Below are 24858 nucleotides of genomic sequence, written 5' to 3'. Positions count from 1 at the left end.
CAGTCAACTAGGAACACCCATCTGGGATGATCAGAACATGTAAAAGGAATATGGATCTGGAATGATCTTCCTCAAACAGAACTGCCTACATCAGGATTTTGGAAAAAAGAACAGTTTGAAAACATCAAAAACTTGTTTATTATTTTGTAATATTTTATTCAATTTTAATAAAAGTATTGTGCAGTTGATGGATATTTTTTCCTCGGAAAAAAATGGACTTCTTTCCTAAAGATTTTGCTAGTATTCATTACTGCTAGAAATTTTTGAGCTAAGATTTGGGCCAACTGTGTCGGTAAGATTATTCTAAACTTTATTTTAATAATATAGTTACTATAAGTAAAAGGCTTATTGTTTCACATGCTAAGTTTTTGTAGCATCAGAAAATTATGTTCATTTGTGAGATTTATAAATTTCTTTTACAAATATACTGTGAACACATCAGTATAATAGTATTTTTAGACTTAGGAGGATGCATTTACAATAGAATATGCACATGTACATAATTTACTCATGCAGTTGTTTATATTTGTGTTTGCAATGTAATAGTGTTGTATTGAAAAAATCTAGCCATTGAAAAAAGGAAGAATTTTTGGTTTATAAAAAAACGAATGCCTAAATGGATGGAAACCTGTGAATGTCCATCTTTCTACCTGACTAGTATGTTCTCCTTTAGCTAAATAAAGTTAATTTTTCTGCATAGTCCTTCACTGATTAATGAAATACATTTCCATGTTAACCATGCAATGGGTCGAGTAATTTCTGTATATCTTCCTTGCCACTAGCATGGGAAAAAGATATACCAACTATATATATATATATTTTTAAAAATGCTCTTTTCTGAATGTTGTTAGTGATATGAACTAATATGAACAGAAGTTTTGAAAAATAAATTCATTTCAGATTGTGTTTCAGGATTACTTTTATAATTTTATATTAATTTGAAAAATATAAAATGAGTTCCAACCTTTTCTTCCTTTTAGCAATGTAATTACTAGCTGTAGTCTTTAAATGAAGAGATATACGTGGTTTAAAAATAACCATGTGGATAATGATGACTGTAAAATGATATTTATCATTCTTTTCCCTCTAACAGTTTAGCAGTCCAGAAGGGACTCCCAGACTTTTCATACTGTGACTCAGTTAACTCTGTTTATACAGCCAGTTCCATTCATTCACTGAACTCAATCACACCCTTTGAGGTGGTTGAAAGATTTTAACAGCTTGTCAGGGTACGCTGTCAGATTCATTAGAACTGAACATTTACAATTGTTTGGCATTTTCAATATATATGCATAGAGACATGCACACACAACAGCTGGAAAAAGAGGTGGAGACATCTGGTCATTTAGAAGGCATGCAGCATCATCCTAGCTGGCGACCAGTGGATTCTTAAACTACTTCCATCATGTTGATTCACTGGAGAAATGAGCTTCCTGGTTCAGACATGCCAAATTATCAACAGGCTCTTTTGTTTTCTGTGCTCACCTCGGCTTCTTTGGAGTGGCAAGTGCTCAAGGACCAGAAGGAATTTGCTGTTGGGCACTGCTTTTGTGATATATTTAGGCTTCCTTGTCAGTCAAGTAGGTCGTGTTGTACCACAACACAGAAAAGGACTCTCAAAAGCAAACTCTTGGAATCTTCAATATGTTGCTCAACCTCATTTTTCTGAAATCCCGATGGATAGTACCTGGTCATTTTCTGACCTTGAAAAATCTAAAATGGGGACAGATAACACATCAGTGTTGCCTAATGTGGTATACATCACTTTGCGATCCAAGAGAAGGAAACCTGCCAAGATTCGGGGCACTGTGAAGCCCAAGCAAAGGAAGAAGCAAGTATTACCTTTGCAGTATGGAAATGAGAACTCACTAGATGGCATAATCCAACATAAGCCATTTTATGGTAAATCTATGGACAAGAGAAAAGGAGGAGCAGTTCCAGAGAAAGCTAGGCAGAAACAACAGCAGAAAGAAAAACAAATGATTCAAAATATAAAGCATTGGAGACCTGAAAAGATTTTAAGAGACCTAAATGTTCAAACTAATGTTCAGGAGAGCAATATCAGGATGTACAGTGAGAGTCCACCTTCTTGGTTGAGTAAAGAGGACATCCTAAGTATGCGTTTTATGGCAGATTCCAAAATAAATAGTGTTCAAGAAGTGCCTACCCAACATGGAGTACTGCTAGTATTTGGGAGAACACAGCTTGATAATAAGTCAGTCAAAGAAGACATATGCAGTCAAGGTCACTGTGGCATCATCAAGAGACCACTTGAAATGAGTGAAGTGTTTGCTTTCCATTTGGACAGGATCCTAAGGCTGAATCGGACTTTGCCTACCATAAGCAGAAAATTGGAATTTGTACAAGGTAATTAATTTACTCACTGCATTGGAAAAATAGAACATTATCTCTTAGAGCAAGTTTTTATCCTTCAGTAGCATTAAGAAATAAATGTTATTAAATACTCAACAGCAGAAGTTGATGTAAATCTGATGCCTTCCAGATTTTTTGACTGATTTTATTCAAATTCAATGAGCATATCATATGGCAAGAGGCTGTGGGAGTTACTGTCCAAAACATCCGGAAGGATTCAGATTGCCTGTATCTACTGCCCAGTCAAGTCACAATATAAATTGCTTGAATAACCAAAAGTTCAGATATTCAACTAAATTAATTTTCTTAATTTTATCAAATGTCACACTATGATTACAACGTTGAATGGGCGGATGATCTATTTTATCCATATCAAATATAAAATTTGATATGGTCAGTATTATAAGAAAGTAAAATTGATCAGGAGAACATGGAGTTATCAGATTACATTAAGATTCTGGATGCAAAACTTGGTTGGAGTTTAATTTCTTTAGCTAGAAAAGTACTGCATGGGCCAGATATTGCTGCCAGGGCATATATGTCATCAAATATTTTAGCTGTGTAGTCTCTATCACTTGTGAGATTTTTGCAAAAGTGCAGAATAAATGGGTGCTCTTTACAAAGATTGCCAAATAACTTTACCTAGTGATTTGTGTGCTAAGCTTACTTGTAATAATACATTGCAATTCTACTTCGAAGAGTCCAAAGTGATTTGACAAGGTCAAGAATATAATGAAACACTTGTTCTTTTTCAGTGCCTTTATACTTTTATTTTTTATTGTAAAAAACAACCATGTATGTACAATGTTGGAATTTTCTATAATAGCCAGACTGAATACTATGAAACATAATTTTTGGCATAGATTTTTTTCTGTCTGTACCAATGAATTTATTTCTAGAAAAAATAGTTTCAATAAGATTTTACAATGTAATTATGACTTTGTTTCTCACCTTTTAAACTAATGTTTCACTAAGATAATATAACATGAATTGCCTAATAAGCACTAAACTTATAAGTGACCTAACTTGTGCGCATTTAATTTTTAAATTTCAAAATGAATGCCCCTTTTCATATTCCACTGTATTGCTGAACTATGACTTCAACTGAAGCAATAGTCGTAATGTAATTATAGGCAGAGAAGGCTGAAGTATATTTGAATGAAAGAGTTCTAAAATAGTTCTCCATTTCTGTACTGATTCTTTCCTAATGTGGTCACAGTGCTATTTTATGTAAAATTTCTAATCACTGTTTTATTAAAGAAAAAAAAAACTAGCAGTAATTGACTAGGAAAACATTCCTGTAAGCAGATATAAAAACAGTCTATGTTTTAATGTCACTTTAGGGGTCTCTGTACTGAAAACATCAATAGTCTGAGTGACTGCTTAATAGCTTCTAAGAAATATTCAGACTCTAAAAGTACAGAAGTCACACTATACATCTGTTATTTTTAGGGAAGGGTTTTACTGGTGCAAAGCTGGTGAAGAGAATGAGGTAATTCGGATTTCAGGGTCCAGGATAGAGAATCATGGTCTAAGGCCTTCTGTAAATTGCTCTTTCATAGTAGCAGTTGTTTTTAAGCTGCATAATCATTTGTGATTGTGAAGAAGTAAAAAGGACAATTCAGCCTTTTTCATTCTCTATAAAGATAGAGAACGGTTGCTAGGTGATGATGTGCAAGAGGAAAAGTGGCAGTTTTCCTTTTTGTTATTTCATTTATTATTTATATATTTATCAAATTTCTATACCGTCCATCTTACATAAAGTGACTTTGGGCGATTTACATATAAAAATTTGTACACTTCTTGTTATGATGTTTCTTAACTATAAATAACATTAAAACCCTCTTTACTGTTTTGGATCTTAAATTCCAATCTGAGCTATTGGTAGTTATGCTATGAAAAATAAAGGTAAAGGTTTCCTGTGTCCAGTCGTGTCTGACTCTTGGAGGCCGTCTTCATCCCTGTTTCTGCCAGCATTGTCAGAAGATCCTTCTTGAGGTCATGTGGTAAGCATGACAAAACACCAAGGCGCACAGAACACTGTTACCTTCCCGTGAAGTGGTATTTATTTATCTACTTGCATTTGCATGTTTTCCAACTGCTAGGTGGGTAGGAGCTGGGAAAAATAATGGCAAAGTATATCAGCACAAATTAATGGCAACTCTTCAAAGATTTCATTTCTTAAAATAAGCATGGACAAATCTCCCAATATGTTTTGGGTTTTATAGTCTATCTCTAATTTGTCAGTCTTATATCTATGTAGTTACTCATGTGACAAGTTAGAGAGAAATCTATTAATAGAATGTTTGTATACTTTTATATATGATTGTGCTATTATATTTATCTAGTTATTTCTACTTGTATAGCTCTAAGATAAAAATTGATTCAGAAAGCCAGAGTGAATGAGAATATTAGCTGCTATAATAAATGAATTCACAGCTGCCAAATGTTCTATGGATCTCTTTTGTGTTTTTTATTTTTCCTTAAAATGTTGTGAATTTTCTGTATCAGCATAAATGTGGTTTATTAATTTACTTTATAAACCTCTCTTATTCAGAGGATCAAATTCAAAATAACAAAAATCAAAATAAAACAATTACCATTATATAAAGTAATAAACATGGAAGCCATATTAAAATGCAGCATCTTTAAAATCAGCAGCCAATACAAATAAAGCTTGAAATTAACATCTCCATGTGCTATTAACCTATCTATATAGAAAGGATACGAAAAGATAAATGTGCTGCCATATTACTCTTTCACACAATAAACATCTTACAGATATTGCTCATTTTGTGGAAGCCTCCCTTAAGATAACTCAAACTTACATCTCTTGTTTCTTGTCTGAATTTCTCATCATGTCTGACTTGCTAATAAAATGGTTTGGTTTGTCACTGACTAAATGAATAGTGAACCTATTAAATGACCAAATTATTTTACTTTGTCTTCTGACATAGCTGCTTTATCACAAAGATAAGTCGTGACAACGGTTTTTTCTAAGATTCATTATTGTTGATAGATAAACATTTATAAAGGCTTGGAGATGAGTAGGGAAGGAAGTATTTTGCAGTTCTGACTTTCAAAGCTATTTATAATAATTATTTCAAACTTGAGAATTGTGTCCTTAGGCTCACATGTGATATTGGCTGAATAAAGAGTTTTCTTTTCAAAAGAGGCCCAACAGAACAAATGGGGCTTTAAAAAACTACTTGTAGCAAGCACAATGGGAATAGAGAACATGGTTGTTGGGGTTCTGGTTATAAGCGTGACCATCCCAATTTGATTAAAAGTCAACTCTTAAAAACAAAGTGTTGTGAAATCATTAAATCTCACAATATTTCTGTTGTTTATATAGAGATGCTTGGCAAGAGTGCTGAAATCCAGTTTCAGTATTCTCAGATGAGGCATAAGGCATAAGGCATATCCATATTTAACCTTTAAGATGCTCCCATCCTGTGTTTGTAGCAGATTATATAACTCTAAATCAGAGAATGCCAAGAATATGCAAAGTATTCTGAACTGCAGGCTATCAGATCCTTTGTATAGAGTCTTCTTAACCTTTCTATAATTGGCAATCACTTCCCTTCCTGTGAACAGGTCTTCTGGAGCCATGTATTTATGCACATTACATACATGCACCCATACATGTACATGTGTGTGTGTGTTCAGTGGTGGGTTTCAATTTTTTTTACTACCGATTCTGTGGGTGTGGCTTGGTGGGCATGGCATGGCTTGGTGAGCGTGGCTTGGTGGGTGTGGCAGGGGAAGGTTACTGCAAAATTCCCATTTCCTCCCGATCAGATGGGACTTGGGAGGCAGAGAATAGATGAGGGCGGGGCCAGTCAGAATTTTTACTACTGGTTCTCTGAACTACTCAAAATTTCTGCTACCGGTTCTCCAGAACTGGTCAGAACCTGCTGAAACCCACTTCTGTGTGTGTCTATGTAGTTATATATTTGTGTATAAACTCTATAATCCCATAAAGATACCACTGGTGGGATTCAAATTTTTTTACTACCAGTTCTGTGGGTGTGGCTTTGTGGACGTAGCAGGGGAAGGATACTGTAAAATCCCCATTTCCTCCTGATCACCTGGGACTCAGGAGGCAGAGAATAAATGCGGGCGGGGCCAGTCAGAGGTGGTATTTACCGTTTCTCCGAACTACTCAAAATTTCCGCTACCAATTCTCCAGAACTGGTCAAAACCTGCCGAATACCACCTCTGATAAGTATGTACAAGCCTTGAAAGAATGCACATGCAACTGCAGTGATTGCAAGGCTAGTTATTTAATGAGCTCATATTCAGAACAACCTTCTTTTGAAACAGTGAAAATGACCATCTGACTCTAATTTTCATTGTATTTGTTTGCTCCGTAATTGGCTTTATACCAATGGAGTATGAGTACTTGACATAGACAGAAGTAGAAACTCAACTAATTCGGTGTATCATGTTCCCTGTGTGCAGTGTAAGCAGCAGCAAGAACAAGAAACATGTTTATGGTTCCAGCCGGCACCTTTGAAAGGATACATCAGTTTAATTAATGTAAGGGATAATGGAAAAAAAACTTTATTATGTCTCCAATATTATCCTTAAGATTTATATTGACTGTTTCCCTATGACTATCATTAAGTGTTGTACCTTAGAATTGTTGAGGAACTTACCTTTTCTTTTATGTACACCGAGAGCGTATGCACCAAGACAAAGTCCTTGTGTGTCCAATCACACTTGGCCAATAAAGAATTCTATTCTGTTCTATTATTTTGTGCCATTCATCAGATCCAATAATTTAGTTCAGTTGCTCTCCTGTCCAAAGACCAAAGAAATGCTTATATTTGAAAAGCCTTTTTATTTGTTATAAGTTAGTGCAATCCTTTTCTTCTTAAATGTGCTAAAGTTGGTGAAGTATCATTTGTGTAGCCACAGCTTTAATGAAATTGCTTAGTTCAGTGATGATAAACAAGAGTTTTGTTTGATGAATAGCATTCTTCAAGCCTAGTTTACAATATTGCCGTGGTGTTCTAAAACTGTATCAAAACCCACAATGCAATTTTTCACAAAAGTTCTTCCTCTGTGAAAGTCGTTTTTGTTTTTCTGGTTTAACTTTAGGTGAGAATATTTACAGGCACCCTCTATCTTGTACTACATGAGAGCAAAACCATATTCTTACTTTGAGAATTTCATATAATTCTCTTATCCTTTGAAAGAAAATTTGAAACAACTTTTTAGTCATCAAACTGATAATTGATAAGAAAAAAAATCAGAAAATAGTCACAGGAATTTGTAGGGGGTACATATGATGAAATGTGCATAATGTAAATTCTACTTTTTACATATTTCTTGCAATGTCATTTCATGTATAAAAGGAAGTACTGTGCACTGTGATACACTGTTTATCCCTGTGGATGGGAACCGATGTCACCAGGGATATTTTTTCTTGTTGGTGTTGCTTTATTCATTAATTAGTTTTCTCTACAATTTTTCACTTATTTGGTTTAAAGCATTGGCATGCCCCCACCAATGCCTCTTAGAATCATGCCAGAATGAAGGGCGTCTACAATGGGCAGGGGCATGAAGGCCATCTGATCAAAGTCCCAGCCCTTTGGGTCAATGGGGCAGGGCTTTGATCCATGGTCGTATTCAGCCTCCTGCTCCCCTTGGTTCCCTGTTGCAAAAGGCACTTTCTCTCCACTTCAGTTGTTCTGACTTCATTCATTTCTTATTGGTAGCCTGGAAGGAGCCATGGGATAAGCCTGACTGGAATTCACTCCGTCAAAATGAGAGGGACTTCATCAGAATATAGTACTTGACTTCAAAGAAATCCCTATTATCTCTTTCCAGTTTTAGAAAAAGTCAAATAATCCATTGGATGAAATTTGTCTTTTATTATTATAATAATAATATAATAATTTGGAATGTTAATATCACTTTTTGAAGATCGTAACACATTCTCTTTCAATTTCAGAGAAATTGGCCTGCCTTTATCATATTTACAATTTCTTATTCATCTGTGTCAGTGGTGGGTTTCTAATTTTTTTATTACCAGTTCTATGGGTGTGGCTTATTTGGTGGGTGTGGCTTGGCAGTCATGTGACTGGGTGGGGGGTGGCTTGGTGGACATGTGACTGGGTGGGCGTGGCTTGGTCATGTGACTGGATGGTCAAGATCCTAGTTCCCCTTATGAGGATTCCCCCATCTGGACCTTTTGCAATCCCCCAAAGGGATAAAGGGAAGCAGATTCCATACAGCTCTGAACCTTTAAGGCAAACCAAATACAAGTGGTTCTCGCTTAATGGCTGGTTGCTTAGCAAGTGTTCTAATTTACGACTGACCTCCCCAGAGCTACTTGACCTGTTTTTGCAGTTTTGACAGCCATGCACACACACACACACACATTCCACACAGTCATGTGACTGAGTTTTTCACCAGTTTCCAACAATTCCTTCTGGTTTCTGGTTAAAAATGCCCATTGGGGAAAATAGATTTCCCCCAAAATAGACTTGTTTAACAACCATAGTGTTCGCTTAATGACGACAATGTTCACCCAATGACCATGGTGTTTGCCTAACCTAGGGGTCTGCACAGTGGTGAAATCCAAAAATTATTACTACAGGTTCTGTGGGTGTGGTGTGGCTTGGTGGGCATGGCAGGGGAAGGATACTGCAAAATCCCCATTCATTCTCCACTTCTGGGGGAAGGATATTGCAAAATCCCCACCCCACTCTGGGGCCAGCCAGAGGTTCTGGTTTGCTGGTTCTCCAACCTACTCAAAATTTCCGCTACTGGTTCTCTGAACTGCTCAAAGTTTCTGCTACTGGTTTACCAGAACCTGCTGGATTTCACCCCTGGGTCTGCAACTTTAAACACTCAAAGAGCCATTTTTCTATTTTAAACAGGTATATCTCTCTGTCTCTCTCTCTTTTCCCCTTTCTCATCTCTCTCTTTCTCCCTCTCCCCCACTCTCTCATCTCTTCTCTCTTTTTCTCATTTTTCTCTCATCTCTTTCTCTTTCTTTCTCCCTATCTCTCTTTCTCATCTGTCATCTCCTCTCTCTCATCTCTTTTCATTTCTCTAATCTTTCTTTCTCCCTATCTCTCTCTTTCTCATCTCTCTCTCTCTCATCTTTCTCTTCCTTTCTCTCTCTCTGTTTCTCATCTCTTCCTCTCTCTTTCTCTCTCTCATCTCCTCTCACTCATCTCTCTCATCTCTCTCTTTCTCCCTTTCTGTCTCTTGTCTCTCTCTTCCCCCCCCTCTCTTTGTCTGCCTCTTGTCTTCTCTCTTTCCCTCCCTCTCTCTCTGTCTCTTTCCCGGGGAGGGGGAAAGGAACCTCTGAACTGCTGTTAGGTGGTGGGAATCTGACGTCCAGAAACTGACGAGCCACATACTGAAGACCAGATGGGAGCTATCCCGCAAAAATAACACATCTCTTGTCACTTGTGAGCGCTTCTGGTTAGGAAGAAGAGAAACGTGATGGGAGGAGGCTTGGCAGGTGTCAGAGGGGCGGTGAGCATTTCACAGCTCCTAAGGGGGACTGAGCTGCCCTGCTCACATCTTCACCTGAGGGCATTGCTGGCAGCTGCTTCCTGCATTTCAGGAGGTTTGTGCTCTTTCCACTGATGCTCGGCCTCCTCAGTGCACGGAGGCAGGAGGCAGCAGTCCTGACATGGGTTTCGTTCGCTGCCTGCAAGCTCCGGGTGGCAAGCAGCCAAGTGAGCAAGCCAGCGGTCTGCTGGCTGCCTCTAATCTGTAGTTTATTCATGAGCACCATCGGCCTTTCGTCCTGCCTCTCCCGGCCAATGGTGCTCACAAGTAAACTGCAGCTAGGAATTTCAAATATGGCCAGGAATGAACGTTTTGTGTGGTGGCCGCTGGCTGGAGCTACTAAACAGGCAGCCAAACTAAGTTCCTGAAGGACCCCATCCCATCACTGGGAGTCCAGGTGGCTTGGTGATTGGCTGGGCTCCTTGAGAGACGGAGTTCGCAGGGGGCTGATCTACCACTGGCTACAACACAGTGTTCATTCTCATCCGTATTTGAGATTCCTAACTAGGACTGACTTCGGCAGCTTCTCTCCACCAGAGTGCTTCCTGGATGCAGCTCACAGCTCTGAGCCCAAAGCAGCAAGAGACTGCCTTGGCACCACCAGCTTTGGGCTCTTAGCGGTCCATGGAGGATGCACTTGAATTGGCACCAAGACCACAGTCCCAGGAGGGCACAGACAAAGTCTTTTATGGCTTTTTGTCTTGCAGAAGCAGAGATGGGTGGGAGGCCCAAGAGCACACAGAACCCAGTGCAGCGCTTTCCTGAGGGCTGCCCGCCCACTCCCATCCACCTCAGTAGTCTGGCCAGTGATCTCCCACGTGCTTCCCTTGCAGGCAGGCCAGCTTCGGGAACCACATGGGGAGGGCTCTGGGACTGCGATCTCCCATGCGCTTTCCTTGCAGGTAGGCCAGCTTCAGGAAACACACAGGAAGGGCTCCAGCTGACTTGGGATGGAAACATAGAGAAACACTCGCCGAAGCAACTGCCTTTTCTCTCCGACTTCTGTTCACAGAGAGAAAGAAGTGGCAGAGGTGGCAGCAGCAGTTGCAGCAGAAGGGGCCGACCGCTTCGTGGCCAACATGCTTACCCAGCATCTCTTCGCCTTTAGCAGCCCTGGTTCTAGCCCTGCTTCCTCCCCCCCACCGCCTGCTTACCTTCCGCGGCTGCTGGTCCAGAGTCCGGAAGGCAAGCTGACTGGAGTTTTTGGCAGCCCCCAGCCAGCTGCTGCTGCTGGAAAGCGGCTGGCAAAGAAGCCTCGGAAAGGGCTTTTTTACAAGCCGCTTTCTCCGCAGGCTGCTGAAAAGTACCGGCGGAAAAAGCTGCTGCCATTGTCACCATATTCTTCATGCATGTGCATCTCATTGGACTTGTGAGGCAATGGGATGCACGTGCATGAAGAACATGGCGGTGATGAACATAGTGGCCAGGACAAGCGAGCGATGACCTGGTGGCTGGTTCCGGGGTGTGGCCAGCTGGTCATTGCTATCGGTTTGGCAACCTTGGCCAAATTTCCGCCAATGGTTCATGCAACCTGTTAGCAACCCACCCCTGAGCTGGGTCAGGAATTTGGCAATTGCTCTTGGTTCATTTTGCATTTTAATTTTACTTACTTTCCTACCAAAATCTCTAATTCTGTGTTATTCTGCTAGAATAAAAGATACATTTGTTTTTCTTCATATTTTAATATGAATTGGCCAAATTAAAGCATAATAAAAAATAATTAACTTTTGCTATTCTATTTTTTATAATATAGCTTTCTGATTTTAAAAAGTGTATGTAGGATTTGTTGGTTAACTTTGTTTGTTAAATTTATACCTTGCATTTTCTCCAGAGGCTAAAAGCCGATTCAAATGTGAAAGAATTCAGCTTCCATAGCTCAGAGTGCATTTATAAATAAATATAAATAACAACAGAGTTGGAAGGGACCTTGGAGGCCTTCTAGTCCAAGCCCCTGCCCAGGCAGGAAACCCTACACCATCTCAGACAGATGGTTATCCAACATTTTCTTAAAAATTTCCAGTGTTGGAGCATTCACAACTTCTGCAGGCAAGTCGTTCCACTTATTAATTGTTCTAACTGTCAGGAAATTTCTCCTTAGTTCTAAGTTGCTTCTTTCCTTGATCAGTTTCCACCCATTGCTTCTTGTTCTACCCTCAGGTGCTTTGAAGAACAGCCCAATTCCCACTTCTCTGTGGCAGCCCCTGAGATATTGGAACACTTCTATCATGTCTCCCCTAGTCCTTCTTTTCATTAAACTAGACATACCCAGTTCCTGCAATCGTTCTTCATATGTTTTAGCCTCCAGTCCCCTAATCATCTTTGTTGTTCTTCTCTGCACTCTTTCTAGAGTCTCAGCATCTTTTTTACATCGTGGCGACCAAAACTGAATGCAGTATTCCAAGTGTGGCCTTACCAAGGCATTATAAAGTGGCACTAACACTTCACGTGATCTTGATTCTATCCCTCTGTTTATGCAGCCCAGAAGTGTGTTGGCTTTTTTGGCAGCAGCTGCACACTGCTGGCTCATATCTAAATGGTTGTCCACTAGGACTCCAAGATCCCTCTCACAGGTACTACTATTGAGCAAGGTACCACATATACGGTACCTGTGCATTTTGTTTTTTTTGCCTAAATGTAGAACCGTACTTTTTTCGCTGTTGAATTTCATTTTGTTAGATAGCGCCCAATGTTCAAGTCTGTCAAGATCTTTCTGTAATTTGAGCCTATCTTCTGGAGTGTTGGCTATTCCTGCCAGCTTGGTGTCATCTGCAAATTTGATGAGTTCCCCATCTATCCCCTCGTCCAAGTCATTGATGAAGATGTTGAAGAGTACTGGGCCTAAAACAGAGCCTTGGGGTACTCCACTGCAATACTTCCCTCCATGTGGATGTAGTTCCGTTGAGGACTACATGTTGAGTGCGGTTGGTCAGCCAGTTACGAATCCATCTGGTGGTGGTGCTGTCTAACCCACATTTTTCTACTTTATCTAGTAGTAGGTTATCATCTACTTTATCAAATGCTTTACTGAAGTCCAAGTAAATTATATCGACAGTATTCCTCTGGTCTATTAATTTTGTCATTTTGTCAAAGAATGCAATAAGATTAGTCTGGCATGATCTGTTTTTGACAAACCCATGTTGGCTTTTGGTCATTACTTTGTTTGCTTCTAGGTGTTCGGAGATTCGTTACTTGATTATCTTTTCCAGAATCTTCCCCGGTATTGAGGTCAGGCTGATAGGTCTGTGGTTTCCTGGATCTGTTTTTTTCCCTTTTTTGAAGATGGGAACTACATCAGCTCTTTTCCAGTCCTCTGGCAGCTCCCCTGTGCTCCAGGATCTTTGAAAGATATAGTTCAATGGTTCTGAGATCACGTCTGCCAGTTCCTTCAGAACCTTGGGGTGTAATCCATCCGGTCCTGGTGATTTGAATTCATCTAGGGTAGACAAGTGTTCACTTGCCATTTTCTTCCCTATTTTAACTTGTGTTTCTAATCTGTTTTTTGTGGTGCTGTTTTTGATAGGTTGGATTGTTTTTTCCTTTTGTGTAAAGACAGATGCAAAAAATGAGTTAAATAGATCTGCTTTCTCCCTGTTGCTTGTCATCTTCTTGCCACTTTCTCCCAGCAATGGGCCAATTGTTTCCTTGACTTTTTTCTTGTTTTTAACATGTTGGAAGAAGCTTTTTTTGTTATTTTTTACTTTTGTCGCTAGCCTTTGTTCGTTGTGAGCCTTAGCTTTCCTCACTTCATCTTTACAGGCTCGGAATATTTGCTGATATTCTGCCTTAGTTATTTGCCCCTCTTTCCACTTTTTATATTTTTATATTTGTCCTTTTTGTCTTTCAGTTTGTCAGATAGTTCTTTATGCATCCATGCTGGTTTCTTTTGAGAGCTACTATTTTTCTTTTTCATTGGTATTGTGTTAGACTCCGCTTTTATAATCTCACTTTTCAAAATTTCCCAAGCTTCTTGAGTTGTTTTCCCCCTGAGGATTCTCATCCATGGCTTTCTTTAAGTTTATTGAAATTAGCTCTCTTAAAGTCCAAGACTCTAGTTTGACTTTATTCTACTACTTGTATTTGCTTAATGTCGAATTCCAATATTGCGTGGTCGCTTGCCCCCAAGGTTCCTGTAGCTTCAACACCTTCTATCATTTCATCTCTGTTAGTGAGAATTAAGTCCAGTATGGCTGATCCTCTTGTTGCCTTCTCTACTTTTTGGGAAACAAAGTTGTCTGCTAGGTTTGTTAGGAACCTGTTGGATCTTCCACTTGGTGCAGAGTTTGTCTCCTAGTTGATGTCAGGGTAGTTAAAATCCCCCATTACTACTGTGATGTGTTTCCTACATACCTTAGTTAGCTGACTAGCAAAAAGTTCATCTACTTCCTCTGTTTGGTTGGGTGGCCTATAGTATAGACCTATGGCAATATCGTTTTTCACCCCTTTTATATTGACCCAAATACATTCGAGATGATTTTCATCATTGTTGTGCTCTATTTCTGTAGAGATGTAGTTATTTCTTATATATAGTGCAACTCCACCTCCTCTTTTATTTGGTCTATTTCTTTTAAATAATTTATATCCCTCTAGCTGTATGTTCCATTTGTCAATTTAATCCCACCAAGTTTCCGTAATGGCAACAATATCATATCTGCCCTCATTTACTTGAATTTCTAATTTATTCCTCATACTCTGTGCATTGATATATTGACCATCAATTGTGTTGTAAATGTTGTACCTTGATGAACGTATCTTTTCTTTTATGTACACTGGGAGCATATGCACTAAGACAAATTCCTTGTGTGTCCAATCACACTTGGCCAATAAAATTCTATTCTATTCTATTGGTGTATAGACATTTGAGTCCATTTGGATTGACCTTGTGTTTACTGTCTACATAACCTGTGTTGTGCCTGACTGCCCCTACTTTCTTGCCACCTGTTGGTTTAGTGCACACGGTATGGCACTCACTATTAAATGCTTGGTTTTGCTTGATAGGAGGGTTGATAGTCTTACCCACACAGACATCTATGTTACATGCACTGATAACCCTTTTAATTTTGGATTGCTGGGGACAGAAATTTTCTGTATCAATTAATTCTCTGTCCCCACTGTTCAGTTTAAATGTTTATCCAGAAAATCTGTGAATTTATTGCTAAGTAACTCAGTCCCTTTCTTTGAAGGATGCATTTGCTTTTGGATCTCAACACTTTAACTGCATACAAAATACATTACTTGGAAAAACTCCATATAAAAATATGTATGGATTGTTTATCCAAACAAGCCCTAAGACACCCTTCCAAAAGGTTGAAGTTGCGGGAAACAAAACAACTTGTTTTGTCCAACATTGCTATTTGTTGATGTACATTTTGGATTTGCATAAATTTCACTTTTTCTTTTGCAATTTCCTAATCATGTTTAAATGAGATCTATATATAATGAACCATTAAACCAATAAAGCAAAAGAGAGTTTGGGGAATCTTTATGGCACTTCAATAAAAAACAGATGGAAGTCTTCTGAAAGCCATTCTCCAACAAACTATAACTGTGTACCAGAATATACCAAATTTGCAGTTCTAATATTAGAAAGTGTAGGCAAGGCACTAAGTTGCTATAGAGACAGAAACCTTCAAAAGCAAAAATAGCTGGTATTTCATCAATGTGGTATTTGTCTCCCAACTAGTCACTCCAAAACATTTGCTGCTAAATTTGCATGATCACCTTCCCTGTCCCCACCAGTTTTTCAAAGCCTGGCTCCATTGTTGGCTACTGCTGAATTTAACAGTCATGTAAGATACCATTCCTGCTCAGCAATTTAGAAGATAAAACCTAGGACCAGGCTTCCGTAGGTTAAAAAAATATATTTATTTTATGTATTGAAATGTTAAAGATGTTTAGGATAAGATAGACTTTTCCTGTTTCCATCAATGCAATAAAAGCACCTTTTCTCCTTAGTTCCATGGACTCTCAAACAACAGATTTCTTGATTTTCATATAGCATGGCTGACAGTTGTGAGTGTTACCCAATGAGAAGACTGTACTAGAGCCGGAGTGTCAAACTGACAGTCTGTGGGCCAGATGCGTCACATGCAGGTCACACCCACCCCAGCTCTGCAAAAGGAAAAAACATTGCGAAACGTCACATGTCGGCAGTGTGATGCCGCAAGTTTGACACCCGTGTACTAGGGCAAGGGTCTCCAACCTTGGTCCCTTTAAGACTTGTGGACTTCAACTCCCAGAGTTCCTCAGCCAGCTTTGCTGGCTGAGGGACTCCGGGAGTTGAAGTCCACAAGTCTTAAAGGGACCAAGGTTGGAGACCCCTGTAGTAGGGGATCTCTAAAGTAGGAATGGGCAACTCAGGATGTCCTGGCTGTACATGTAGCCCTATGTATTTTTTTATTTGGGCGTAGCCCCAGATTTTGCTGCCAAATTAGGACAGCTTAAAAGCGACAAATGTACTAAATATTTGGGGGAGGGGATCCTATCCACTAAGCCAAAGAAAGATTTAACATATTGATTCTAATCCTCCAATGAAGTCACTGTGTGGCTGTCATGCTTTTATTCCCCAGAGATCAAAATAAATGAAGAAATAAAAAGATGGGACTCTTGGCTGCAAAAAGTTTTATCTATTCAGGATTTAAAATGCTTGCCTCAAGCTCTAGGTTTATTTCATTAGAATGTTGATATTCTTTGAGATGGGCAATTAGCCAGTAGTTTTGTATGTGTTAATTCTTTTAGTTCTGAGTTCACTTTGTTCCCTCCAGCTGTTCATTCACAGCAATTTAGAAATCATTTGGTATTTAATGTGGGATATACACATAATTTCATCTGAAACTGAATGGCATTAGAGCAGGGGGTTGAAACTGGTTCTTTTTAGGTCCTTTCTACTTACGTTAAATAATATGGTTGGATGGGGGAAGAGGAAGGAGTCCATAGTAGCAATGGGAAGCCTGTTTTAGTGAAGATTTTGAAATATGCATTGTTAAGGTAGACTGAATTTGCAGTCTGTTTCCCATGAATCACTCATTTCCTGTACTTCACCTTCACTCCATTTTTCAAATAACATTTTTAAGGGATAAAAATAACACATTAATTATCCATTCTTCCTCCCCTTTCCTTTTATCTACAATGCATGGGTGGAAGCAGAAAAAAAATTGGAAAACAGGAAGGGCTGGATAAATCAGCTTTTGTAAAGCAAAAATGGATATATGTGCTGAGAAAGCCATTTATGTTTGATTTGCAGGAGGGAAAAAGAACCATAAGGGCGAAGCAAGCAGAAAGGTGTCTGAATATGTGATCAGTAGTTTAAATAAAGCAGAAAACAGAGGTATCCATTTATTTAGCTTCTGAAATGTGAGAATAGAGCAAAACTCGCATCTCCTCTTGCCATAAGAGAAGAACAAATCCAGCCATTTTTATTCCTCTGTTTCTTTTGTTTGGGAATTTGTTAGTATGGCTTACCATATTTCAATGTATAAATTTCCCATTTTCCCATTTCCACCCAAATGTGAGATATTTCCTCTTTTTAAATGTATGTATTTGTATACTATGAACTCAAAAAATTGACAATATACTGTAGAGTAAATGAATTTCTAGTTTATATATTGAATACAAAACTGCAATATGTTGTGTGGTGATGTGAAAGAAATTGTTCCAAGATGTAAGGTGTTTGTCTTAAACTGTCAATTAAATTGTCAATGCCAAGTGGTACTCCAGGTGTTTTGGGTTTACATCCAAGGGGCCTATTACTATTGGTACTATCTTTGCTTTCTATTGCCACACTCTTTCTAATTCTATTTGTAGGTCTTTTTATTTTGTATTCTCTGCTACAGTTTCCAGGTACTGCAATGTCCATTATACATGGGTTTTTTTTGTCTTTTTAATAATTGTTAAGTCTCTGGTCTTATGTGGCAGGTGCTTATCTGTTTGAATTCTAAAGTCCCAGAGCAAAAAACAAAAAAACAAATTTTATTACTTTTCTATTGTGTGATCCCAATTCTAGTCTGCAGCAAATCTATTTCTTGCAAATATTATTATCATATTCTGCAATGGATGCAGATGGATGCAGATGTTCATCATATTGACCTGCACATGACATACAGAGATAGGGCTTTGCAATACTTTGGATCTGCTATCCAAAGAGTGCTTTGAGTTGTGCAGGAATGTAAAAGAATTTTGATACCAGGAGAAGGCATAGCTGCTTTACACCGATGCTATTTCAAGCAACATCTTTAAAATAATGTGACTGAAATTATGCATGAGCATTCTGCACACTAATTAGGCAGATTTGAACAGTTTTAATTTTTTGCGTTCTCACTGTTGGTTCCTCTTTGAAAGTAGTAGAGCCACATATTTTAAGCATATCTTTTTGCTAGAATTCTATCCATTTAAAAACAAAAAACATTCAAGACACTAATGTAAACTTATTTGTTATAGGTTAATATTCCCTGCTTGGTCATTCATAGTTATATTCTCATAAATAAATAAATATTGTTTTGCAATATTTGAATAAGCTACGGAGATTTATATCAGGAGCAAATCGGCCAAACTATTTCTAATTTCAATAAATCCTCTCAAGCATCAGAGCTCTTTTTAAGCAGAGCACAATTGTAGGTAGAAGTCAGCTGGTATGGGAAACAAAGTCTGGGCTTCTTCCTTGACTGAAATAGCATTTTTAGATGTGGAATATAACCATATTAAAAAAGGAAAATAAAATCATTGCCAGTTTGTTTTCATCTTACCACATCTTACCACATGCCCCTTTACTAACATCTGTTTTTAACTATTTCAATTTGAGACAACATCTAAAGAATAGTCAAGGATTTTAAGTCTAAATTTCACTGACAGTTCACGTTGGTATTCTAAATGTTTTTACTTGAGATGATGGACCACGCCCTGTCATTCTTTGGGATCCCTCCTTGGCTCAGACAGACAACGAGACTCATTCTTCACTGAGACTCACCTGGGGAGCCTACAAGAAGCAACTAAAGGAAAAGTGCTGGCAAAATGGAAAAATACCCAAAGCAGAATGGGGATGTACTGATATCCATTACCATGAATGGTCCAAGATGGCACTTCTTGATTTTCTTTTACAGGTGAGAAAATGATATCCAAAGAGATGTGTTAAGAATATGTCAGTTGTTCAGCAGCACATTTTTAAAGGAGTAAACCAATATTTTTTATTTATGTGACCAACTCACATGTAATTCGAAACACTTGTGGTTATTACAAGATAAATGGTAATGAGATGTAAGATTAAGTTTTAGAAGAGATGTTAAAACAGTGGTAAATAATCTGTGGCCTAAAGTTGCATTGACCTACAAACCTTTATTTTATGGTCCCACACATCTACCTCTAATTGCACTTCTGACATTTGTTGGAGCTATTTCTTATTCAAAAATTGTAGGAGGTGTCTGGGATGAACATTTTACCCATTACTCAAGTTGTCTAAGCAACAGGTCAAGTTACTCCATTCTGCTTTACTAATACCCTTCTGTCATGTGATTTGTTAATTAGGCTATCTCCAACCGGAATTCAGTACTTGTAAGTGTAATTGAACAGATTAATAGAATGTGTCTCTTTTGTGATTTGTTGCAAGTGGCAATAGTGGAGACAAGTGCCCAAAGAGTCCAGTTCTGTCCTTATGGCCTGCAGTGTTAAGAAGTAGTCCATGGAGTACAGAAAATAGCATGGCTACATAAAATCTAATAGAAAATCTGTACTGCATTCATTTGAAAAATAAGCAGAAACATGTAGCTGGAAGAAACTGCTTCTTTTTCCCAGTTTAAACTGCTCTTCTGTGTAGCATAAAAAAGTGCTTGTGTTTAAAAACTGGTCTACTACTATTTTTTTAAAAAAAATCTAAATTGATATACACAGTATAAGATAATGCCTGACTGATCCTTTACGAAGTCAGAAAGTGTAGAAGTGACCGGAGTATAGGGCATGTCTCTCAGTGGCCTGAAGAGGCCAATAATATTTGGGCAGACCCCAGCTTTTGACCATCTGGTGGGATTCAAATTTTTTTACTATTGGTTCTGTGGATGTGGCTTGGTGGGTGTGGCAGGGAAAGGATACTGTAAATCTCCATTCCCAGCCCACTCCAGGGGAAGGTTACTGCAAAATCCCCATTTCCTCCCGATCAGCTGGGAGGCAGAGAATAGATGGGGCAGGGCCAGTCAGAGGTGGTATTTACCGGTTCTCTGAACTACTCAAAATTTCTTCTACCGGTTTTCCAGAACTGGTCATTACCTGCTGAATACCATCTCTGATCTCATTACAGGTAGTCCTCAATCTACTTTCAACCTTCCTAGTGCCAATCCAATACTACACACTACATCACACTGGCTCTTATCTGGGCAGTGTTGATATGGATCCACTAATATAAAGTTGTGAACTGGCCAAATGGAGAAGGATTAGGTGTGAAAAGAGTCTACTACATATTCATTTGCCTATAATGAGACAGATTAAGTGGTACTTGTCATAGCATTAATTCTGAATATAGATTACAGGTAGTCCTCAACTTACAACAGTTCATTTAGTGACTGTTGGAAGTTACAGCGGCACTGAGAAAAGTGACATGACCATTTTTCACACTTACGACCATTGCAGTATCTCCATGGTCATGTGATCAAAATTCATATGCTTAGCAACTGACTCATATTTATGACAATTGCCGTGTCATGGGGTTACCTTTTGCAGCCTTCTGACAAGTAAAGCCAATGGAGAAACCAGACTGACTTAACAACCATGTTACTAAACAACTGCAGGGATTCACTTAACAACTATGACAAGAAATGTTGTAAAATGGGGCATAATTCACTTAACAAATGCCTCTTTTAGCAATAGAAATTTGGGGCTCAATTGGAGTCATTAAATTGAGGACTATCTGTATTCATATTGTTGTGCTAGCATTATAGACTGTGTCCATGAGGAAAAGAAGTGTCGGGAAAACAGATAAAAACTATTATAAAACTGGGAGAGATAAATGCAGATTTAAGCTCCCTCTGCTGTGGCCAGTATGATGAACAGTTTCACCTTAATATTTTTTCATAGATCTGTAGTTGTGATGGTCCATGTCTCTACACATATTTGGTGGTGCCCCATAAATCTAAAAAGGAACTATTTATATGAGTCCATGATTCATGTTGGTAATGAAACTTTATTCAATTTCAGATCTATCATCGCTTGGATAAGAACTGTTGTGGATTCAAACCACGTAAAGAGGATTCCTGTGTACAGAAAAGGCTAAATCGGCAATGTGATGACCAAGACAACATAGCGTTGACTCACATTATTCAGAGAAAGGATGACCCAAGGCATTTGGTCTTTATACATAATAAAGGTTTCTTTGACAGAAGTGAAGATAATCTGGATTTCAAAATATTACAAGGCATTAACGAGTAAGTTCATTTTCTAGTGCAGGCATTTTAGATTTAAAATATGTTCCACACAATAGCAATAGCATTTAGACTTATATGCTGCTTAATAGTGCTTTACAGCACTCTCTGAATGGTTTAAAATTGTCAACATATTTGCCCCCAACAATCTGGGTCCTCATTTTACTGACCTCAGAAAGATGGAGGGCTGAGTCAGGATTGAACTCCTGGCAATGTGCAGAGTCAGCCTGCAATACTGCATTCTGACCACTGCACTGCCACAGATCTTTCACAATTGCTTTACAATGGGAGGTGGGGAACTCACTGTGCACCATGCCATTAATTCTGACTGTGATATGGACCTGCTTGATTCCCAATATCTATTCAAATGTCAGATATTCAGAATAATTAATATTCAAGCTTTCATGAAAACTTCAAGAGTTTTTAAGTATATGGGAACCAAGATATAAAATCAAAGAACTGTGTAGCATTTAATGCCTGAAGAAAGATTGAGTGTCTTGAAAATTCACGGATATAAGAAGACATGTTACCCTTGCCAGATCTTTCCCCTGAGGTGTCTCTATGTATTCTGTTTAGTCACTGCCCTTTGCTGTCTTTGTTAACCTTCTGACGGCAAACTTTTCTACAAAGTGCTTCTTAACCTTGTGCCTATATTCATTTTACTTTATTTTTTTAAAATCAGGAACTCTTTCACCGATTTTACTATTTTACTACTGGCTTCTCATTCTCCATTAGATTTACCTACTTTATATAGACTGCCATAAACTTGCCCCATTTACGTATGGTCATAATTTCACTATTGCAAATGAAATAGCGATGCGGTATTTAAATTAAATTTCATGGGTTTATTCAATTTCAGATTCCCTGAATCTGCTATTTCTGTGCTGAAAAGTCACCATTTGCGGGAAAAACTGCTTCAGTCATTGTTCCTGGACAGAATTTTTTGGGATAGCCAAGGAGGACGTCAAGGCATTGAAAAGTTGATTGATGTTGTAGAGCAGAGAGCCAAAATACTTCTCACCTACATTAATGCTCACGGAGCAAAAATATATCCAATGAATGAATGAGTCCGAAATCATTAAAGACAAACACACACTGATAAAAAAGTTCTTGATATATTTATGTTGTAATTCTATATACTTGGCTGAATACAAATTCAATGAAGTTTATGAGCTTATTTATAGATTTATTCTGACAAACAGCAAACATGGGACTTAATTATCCGATTTCACATTTAAGAAATACATGTTGCTCTTCATATTTTTTTAAAAAAATGAACATTGCTAATGGAATCCTAAGGTGTTTTTGTTTTATAAAAGCATCTTATCTCCAGGGTTGTATATATTCAGATAATTGTATTCAAATATTGTATTCAGCAAAGAAGACTAGTTTTGCCTATTCTTCCCTAATCTCCAGTTACCTGAAAACAATACATCGACATTGCAGGATCCTGCTGAATAGAATGAGTTTTAATAGAAGAACAGGGATAATTCCTAAAAATCCTTAAAGATTTTCCTCTGTTTGTTTGATTTTATTGGGAATAAAATAAAACAATTGGAGAGAACATGTCTTTTATGACAAAAATTGCAACTCTCTATTAATTTCACTGAAACTGTTCTTATGATAGTTCAAATACTTGCTTAATGAAAATGCAAACATAGAATCATTGCTTTTTCTCAATGAAAATAATTGACCTCAATTTGTGCTGACATTTAAATTAAGCTCTAATATTGTTTAGTAAATTCACTAAATTCTTTCTTGTAATTAGAAAAATGTTAAATTTATAAACATATATGCCATAAACTAAGTGTATATGTAATGCAAATGCTAAAATATTTTTCTTTGAATGTTTGGATAAGTATGTGATCATAGCAGGTATCCAAAATGTTCATTAGTTGGTTCAAACTGATATATGAAATATAGCTCCACTGCTACCATACGTTCCTTCTGGGCTCACATTTTCCCATTATAGGCACATAATAGAAAAATCACCAAGCCAAACAGCATTACAGCTGTTAGAATACTGCAGTGCCAAAAAAATTATTGGCAGAATTCCCCTGACATCATTTAGAGTTAGACTATTCTTGAGTCCTGTGCAAGCAAAATAAAAAAATAATTAAAAAAAAAATCTTCCTCTGCGCTTTCTTATCTTGTTCTCTTTCAATTTCAATTTCTTTTTTTAAACTGATATTATTATTAAAATAGGAAAAAAGTGCCATAAAAGAACATTCTGCATATCTTTCCATAACTAAGTTCCTTTCACTAAGATTTTAGAAGCAAAGCTGCAGACCTCTGGAAAGATCTTCACACATTTGTAGTCATCCAGAATCATATATAATCATATTTTGACCAGCATTTTGTTTGTTTTGATATAAATTTTGAAATATTTTTGCATCAAATTGAACGAGAATAATAAAAGAACAAACAACTGTTTCTTGAATACATTTTGAAACAGTTGTGTTTCTAGATCAAACATGACCAGAAGTTTCACCAATGAAATAAAGTTTTGCGTGTGCAAAACAAAGACCATTGTAATTTTAGCCTACTTAACTTGTTCCCTTGCATTCTGAAATAGTGTAACTATTCTTTCCACTAATATATTCCAAGTACATTAGTTAAACACAAACCTATAAGGGTTCAAAATATTATTATTTGCATAGAGGTTTTATGCAAAATGTTAGTGTTATGCCATTAAAAAGTTGGAGAGAAATCATTTTGAGCCCCTACCAGCAGATTTTTGCCTTGGCTTTTTAAATTAATTATGCTAAATGAATTTTAAAAAGTATTTATATTAGTTAAACACTTTTGCAAAATAAAAGTAGCTACCAAAGAAATTTTGAAATATATTGCCTGCGTAGCAGTAGAATTTTCTATTATAGATGCCTATCTTACAGAGAAACAGTAGTCCTCATGACATAATATGGTAACGTAGTCATATATGTTTGCAAATGGTTGATCCCTTTTAACTATGCATGGAATTTCACTGATTTGATGAATCAGCTGGAATGAATGGGAACACCTACATAGAAAAGAAATGGATTGAATCAACAAGACAGCATAAAACCAACCTTTTTATACTGCTTTATCATAACATTCCGAGTATCTTCATTTGTCTTGTCCTTTTAGTATATTAAAGTATACCAACTGATATCTTTAATCATACGTCAGAAAAGTTACACTGAATGTAAATACTAAATAACTCACATAAAAATATGATCTTTCTTTCTGAAATAAAATGTTTTGTCCCCTCATCTATAAATGGAAGTCTGTGTTTCAACTATATTCTGAGCAGTTGCTGACACCAGAATAGTATCTCTATTTATATTTATTTGTATATTTATTTCTTCTCCTTTTCCATGAATTTTTGGATGGACAAAAATACTATATTAACTCCCATTATTTGAAAACAATAATAACACTGACTTCCACTAAAAAGAATATTCCTACATATACATGATGACATGAAAAGAACTTACACTTGATTCTAGATACAAGAGTGCTTGCTCCACCTCTTATGTTTTTTCTGAGTGAAAAGGCTTGATTAGAATTT

The 24858-nt window shown here is 37.5% G+C and overlaps 1 protein-coding gene across 1 annotated transcript; it reads left to right on the top strand.

The window, feature by feature from the left end:
• Positions 1-24567, top strand: GASK1B (golgi associated kinase 1B). The gene is made up of 5 exons (XM_058193667.1): positions 1-292; positions 1094-2367; positions 18790-19004; positions 21085-21311; positions 22168-24567. The coding sequence occupies exons 2-5, from the start codon at positions 1425-1427 to the stop codon at positions 22373-22375; spliced, it is 1593 nt and encodes a 530-aa protein (XP_058049650.1). The 5' UTR covers positions 1-292; positions 1094-1424; the 3' UTR covers positions 22376-24567.
• Positions 24568-24858: the final 291 nt, after the last annotated feature.

Source organism: Ahaetulla prasina, chromosome 8, assembly GCF_028640845.1.
Source record: "Ahaetulla prasina isolate Xishuangbanna chromosome 8, ASM2864084v1, whole genome shotgun sequence".
Lineage (NCBI taxonomy): Eukaryota > Metazoa > Chordata > Lepidosauria > Squamata > Colubridae > Ahaetulla > Ahaetulla prasina.
The sequence above is the reverse complement of the archived record's forward strand: the minus strand, read 5'-3'. Positions and strand labels throughout refer to the sequence as shown.

Excerpts from the sequence above, each read along its gene's own strand:
- GASK1B (XM_058193667.1), top strand. The coding sequence starts at position 1,425 with ATGAGCTTCCTGGTTCAGACATGCCAAATTATCAACAGGCTCTTTTGT. Across the intron at positions 2,368-18,789 it reads AAAATTGGAATTTGTACAAG|ATGATGGACCACGCCCTGTC; the intron begins GTAATTAATTTA and ends TTTTTACTTGAG. Across the intron at positions 21,312-22,167 it reads ATATTACAAGGCATTAACGA|ATTCCCTGAATCTGCTATTT; the intron begins GTAAGTTCATTT and ends ATTCAATTTCAG.